Genomic DNA, 6,000 nt, shown 5'->3' with positions numbered 1-6,000 from the left:
TCTCCTAATAGGGTTAGGGTTTCTATTATCCTCATGGTAACAGAGCCAAAAATTCCTCACCGCCAAAGCGCCACCACCTCCTCCGGATTCCCCCCCACCCGCCTGCTCCTCTTTGTTCCTGCAGACCACCTACCGAGACCCCCACCAGACCACACGCCTTACCGACCTTCCCCCCCCTGTCCGCCTGCAGTCCTCCCCATGTCCGCCGAAGACGCCCCCCAGATCCCCCTCTTCCGATCCACGACCAGACCCCCCCTGTTCCGCCTAACCCCCCCCCACCACCCCCTGTTCCGCCTGAAGACCCCCCCCCAAGAACCCCCCTGTCCGATCCAACCAGATCCCCTGTTCCGCCTAAACCCCCCACCCCACTGTGCTCGTCCGCCTGCAAGACACCCCCTTCCGCTGCAGATCCCCACCAGACGCCTTCCAAACAGCCCTGACCTACCTGAACCCCACTTCCCCCCCTTGTTTTTTGCTGCAGACCGATCAGCCCTTCCCTGAGCCGACCCGTCTTACCTGCTGGACCTCGCAGTTTGGCATTGTCCGCTCGACTCCAGTCCCTCAGAACTGAATACAGGAACAGTAATATCTCACATCGATGAGATATACTAACTTTGGGATTCAGTTTCCTCTGAGCAACAGAGAAATTTTGAAAGATCTTACTCTTGTTGTCAGGCAATGACTCCGACAATTTCACTGCACACAACAAGGGTTTAAGAACAAGGTGTCGGATCTGAAGGCTTGATCGATGGAGGAGATCATCAAGAAGTTGAACCCTGCGGAGGTGTCAACTTTGATGAAGTTATGAAGGCTTGTCGGCTGATAAGCACGACAAGACATCGAAGAAGTTGGAGCTTCCGGACATCGATCTCGAAGCTTGATGCCCGAGGTACCTACCTGAGGCTGGTCACGACGGGTGAGATAACACCTTGCAGGGCAGAAACCTGAGGGCGTTACTTGACCGAGAGAACCGACAGAACCGATGAGGACTCGGAGAGCAGATGAGTGGATCCACTCATATTGGTGACATTGGCTTGCTCAACTCACACTGGCGACGATCGCCGCACGGTGGATGCAATTGAGAAAGTGAAGATGTCTGGGAGAATTGAGGAAAACATTATGATAGATGTGGGAACCTGAGGGTGTTCCCAGATTAAAGGAGAAGATTGACCCTACACGTCAGGGAGAAGGACTGTACAAGAATAGCTACAGAGCTGAGCGTCTGTGGCTGGATTATGCTTCATTTTCTCCCGCGGGCAAAGCTGGGCAAGGACCCAGGATGTAAAAGCGGGGAGGCCTTCTACAGGAGAGGACTATGTGTTTCTTCTTAGGGATGAACATCAGAGTTCGCTCAGCGAATTGAATTACTGTCTAGCTCAGCCGAAAATCCCTCGCTTGAGGAGCTTGTCTCAGCTAATGATCCAGGAGGAGACTCGCAGTAAGCTGGCAGCGGGAACAGTGGACTTCGCTGTGGTGAAAGTCAGCTTAGCATATGCTAACAATACGCTCCAGGGAGAGACCTCAGGCAAGTGCTACAACTGCGGGAATGGGTCACTAAGGCAATGCTGCACAAACCACGCCAAGGCGGAGATTCGAGTGGACGTGGACAGTTCGGCAGGGCGTGGTCGTGGCCGTGGGGGTCGACGAGGGTGTGAAGGGAGCAGGAACCGGCGAAATCTAATGATAGCAGCAAGGAAGGAGAAGAAGCTGAGGTACTTTACGAGAGGATCAGGCGCTCCTCGGCGAAACTAGGAGAAAGCAGGAATAGCACGGGTATGGAGACAGAGGAGTGGGACAGAGAGAGGGCAATCACATCAAATTCTTCGTCAGAGGTCACACTGCTACGTAGCTCATCGACCAACAGTACTGATGAATACATGCTCTGCTTTCCATATCTTCCGACCAAATCATCAAAGGATAGTCGACTCAGTCGTCTCGACATGGCAGTAAGATAGTGAGTTCTCATCAATACTCACCTAGCATCGCCTGAGATTCAAAACAGCCTGATGGTACATTTCACCGTGGTTGGTAGGGTAACAGTCGATGTCACATGTTCGGTAAATCTGTCCAATTTTTGGCATGCTCTTCCTTTCCAGTCAAACCTTTATCCATTTAGTGGCGATCATCCTTCAAGCTAAAATGCATTGTTTCCTTTATATTCCCAGGTGACTTCCAGGAGAAGGGGACAGGGCGCAGACTTGGGACTGCACAGGCGTAGTGGACTGTGGTATCTGGATCTGAAGGACTGGATTTAGCCACTTGGTGTCAATGAATAGAGAGAGCAGAAGTAGATCTGAATGAGTGCTGAGAGTGTGTTGACTTCAATCACCAGCGTTTGGACAGCCATCTTTAATGTTTTAAGTACAGGTTATCCCCTCTATTTAGAAGCAAATAACCACTTGTATGTGATGCATGTGAACTTGAAAACTTACTAGAATTCTCTATCGTAAGTTCTGGTCATAGGAGTATTCCTCGTTATCGAAATGATACCTTCAATTTTGGGAACCTTGTTCTATCAAGTTCTATAATGGATACAAGTATTGTTACTTTTATTGATTGTTTCTCCCGCGTTACGTTGACCGATGAAAAATAAGATGAAGTGTTTAGTTGCTTTCAAATTTTCATAGGTAGCTCAGACTCATAGGCGCTGTGGTGAAGTATTAATATCTGATAACGGGAGCATGAGTATCATAACAAAAATTGGGTTTGGGAAACTGTTCAGCCAGGGAAATACAAACACCAGACACGTGCCTATACACAGCCTTCTCAAAGGAGTAGCTGAAAGAAAGAAAACATCCTTTAGAGGTTCTCTAGAATATGATGATCTCTATGAATTCCCAAAACATTATGGGGACAAGCATTGTTGACCGCGGCACAACTAATCAAACAGAATGCCCCGAGAGTGCTGGATGGAAGTCCCTGTGTATGAGATTTTGAAAGGAGATATATGGTGGCTTCTTCACTCAAGGTGTTTGGCTGTGTGTGCTTGTGAAAGACAACAGGCCATCAAGTCGGAAGCTTGCCCCTAGAGCGTGAAAATGTATTTTTTGTGCATAATCTGCACTTGCAGAAGGGCATGTGTGCTGGAGCCCGTGGAGAAAAGGTGTTTGTGAGTATCGATGTGCACTTTCGAGAACTCGAGCCATATTAACAACCCCGGAAGGTAACTCATCGCGTTGATAACTGCAGCCTAACTACTGGAAGATGCGGCGCGAGAGAGGAGAATGTGGAGAAATCAATGTCTGAGAAGGGAGATCGAAAAATCCATTTCTGTAACGATTCCTTGGGAAGGAACTTGGTTGAGGAGGACAAGTGAATGAAGACGACCGAGTGAGATTGAGACAAGAGGTGTTAGGCCAACGGCTCAGTGGAGAACTACTACGCTATAGTACGAAGGGGAAACAAATTGCGGGAACAGTACCAACAGTACCTACAGTGCCACTGGGCAAGTCCCTTCCAACAGGCCTGCCCCACTCCAGAACCACGTACACCACCACAAGACTTCCTCTCAAGGTGAGTCTCATTCTCTCCTATTCCTCCCACACAATAACGACGGAGGACTATCCAGTAATGCGGAAATCTCCGATGATATGGTTGGGATACTTGCCAGTTTGTATATATTCTAATCTAACATCCACCTACTCATGGAGCATATCTTGCATCATTGGACTCTGTACTCATATCCTAACAAATGGCAGGTTGCAAAGAAGAACAGAGAATGGAAAGCTGCTATGCACGAACGAGCTCGGGCGCCTGAAGAACCGCACTTAAGGGAGTTAGTAAAACTACAAAGGAAAGAAACATTGGATGCAAGTGGGTCTTACACTGTGAAGCAGATCGAAGATGACACGGTTGAGTCGTACAACAAGCCTCGTCTGCTGGCAAAAGGTATTGCAGACAATACGGCATCGCTATCATGAGACTTTTGCACCAGTAGCGAAGAGACACTGTTTCGGAACCTTTGAATTCTCTTGGGCTTATATAGGCCCTACACAACTTACACATAACCCCTTACAAATATTACTAATGTCAACAGATAATTTAGTATAATCTTGTCCTGACGGATCCCTTTTCACTGGGTTATGCTGATGTTTTCAAAGAGGAAAAAAGATCATGCATCTGGTGATGCTAAAACTCTCCAAAATACACTACCAGGTGCATGTACACTCTCTTTGTGTACCTCTGAGCATGCAAATGTGCATGTATCATGTGTATGTGGTGAATACATGCACGAGCATGCACATGTGCTCATGTACGAATGTGTGTGTGTATGTGAGAGAGAGAGAGTGTGTGTGAGAGAGTGAGAGAGAGGGGAACCGGAAAGGTATAGCAGCCAAGAAAGTGGACACCGGAGTCATGTTGAGGAAAGCACAAGCGAATGTGGCCGAAGTATACTGAAGTCCCATTAAGAAGAAATAATTGATAAGCGTAGCCCTGAAACAAAATCAGCCATTTAACACATCACAGACTTCCAAACTTAACTTAGAAGCTTTTAAGGTTAGCTATCTTCTAGTAGGGTAGCACAAATTACCCAAGCAAGGCACTGAAGAAGAGGTACGCAAGGATTTCTCCAGTGAGCTTCGGCCTAGTTCCCCTCTCGGTGATATAGGCCACTGGAGCCACAAAAAGAGCAGCCACCAATTGCTGGTATGTGAGATAAACTAATCGGTTCGTCCCCTCATCAATGACCACCTTAATAACACTGTTCATTACGCCATATACGATATTGATTCCTACCATTGCAAAAATTGGCTTCCACTCCTCCCAGTTGTTCATCTCTAAGTTACCAAACACTACTGAGAACTAGTCCTCTGAGAGGTAATGACAGCAAAGCTTAGCTACTTATAGTTATTTCGGTGGGAAGAAGGTGCTTCTGCTTTAGGATAGACTAGTATTACTCCCTATGACTTCCGAACATCGCCACAAATGCAGTCAACATCGATGAGATCAGATCAACTTGATCAATATCAAACTCTTGCAGGGTACTTTGAATCTTTAAGTGGGAGAAGAGAGCAGATTTAAGTCAGCACCGTTGGCTTCCAGGTTGGTATCTAATGCTCTTCTCCATTAAGGGACATAAAAATTATTAGATCCCCTAATTTGATCAACGGGGGCAATTGGTGCGTTAAAATACTTGTTATCTTTCTGTCTACTTCAGAATCAAAAGACCCACTTACCACTAGTGGAAATCAAGACAACTTCAACGCATCACTTTGGATGCAATTTCTCCGTCTTTGGCAGTCTCCTACTCTCTACCTTCTGGGCATCCCCAAATCTTCTGTTTCTCCCTTCTCCTACCATCTCACTCAAAATTTTCCTTACCATCTTATCTCTTCGTCGAGCTAAACATAATGAGTCCATAGCTACTAACGACGAAAACTAACAGCTTGCTTCTAGCAATGTCCAATATTACGGCATTGCAGCTATAACAAACAAAAAAAGGCCATATAACACTGGCATGCCTAATCAAATAACAGGCGCCGCTAGAAAAAGCACATGAAAATTATGTACAAGGTTGAGGTCAATGTGTCTCTAAAAATACATTCTGAGTATAGGAGTGTTCTTCTTCAAGAAACTTTCTTCACATTTCGTACACATCTCATAGTTTTAGAAGATCAGATGGATAGGCAAGGAAGTTCTGAGATTGTTTATGGTTCTTATTTCTGACATCCTAAAAGAGGCGATTTTGGGGGAAAGCTGCCAAAGAGCTGCCATTTTGGCAGCTTTCCTCCCAATTTTCGGGGCAAAATACCCCATCCAAACGGGCCCTTAGTATTTAATTATTTATCTTGGGATAACTCAAAACCGACCTTCGAATGTGTGTGAAAACATAATAATAAATACTACTACATAATTTAATGCTCCTCATCGTTGCCTGCCAAAGATTTCAAGAAAAAAAAAACACCTAGAAACCCATTCGAGGTTTTGATTAAAGGCGATTTCTTGTCGCCCAGAGGTCTGGATTGAGCCTGTTTCTTTTTTACCCCCTTTTTATTAGAA

At 46.1% G+C, this 6,000-nt stretch overlaps 1 protein-coding gene across 1 annotated transcript; it reads right to left on the bottom strand.

Moving 5' to 3' along the window:
• Window positions 4,296-4,787, bottom strand: LOC109819491 (WAT1-related protein At4g01440-like; the record flags this gene model as incomplete). Its single annotated transcript, XM_020385227.1, has 2 exons — window positions 4,532-4,787; window positions 4,296-4,434 (listed from the first exon to the last, which is right to left on the bottom strand). Coding segments are annotated over exons 1-2 (384 nt in total), but the record flags the coding sequence as incomplete, so codon positions are not given.

Source organism: Asparagus officinalis, chromosome 8 (genome assembly GCF_001876935.1).
Source record: "Asparagus officinalis chromosome 8, Aspof.V1, whole genome shotgun sequence".
Classification (NCBI taxonomy): domain Eukaryota; kingdom Viridiplantae; phylum Streptophyta; class Magnoliopsida; order Asparagales; family Asparagaceae; genus Asparagus; species Asparagus officinalis.
The sequence above is the reverse complement of the archived record's forward strand: the minus strand, read 5'-3'. Positions and strand labels throughout refer to the sequence as shown.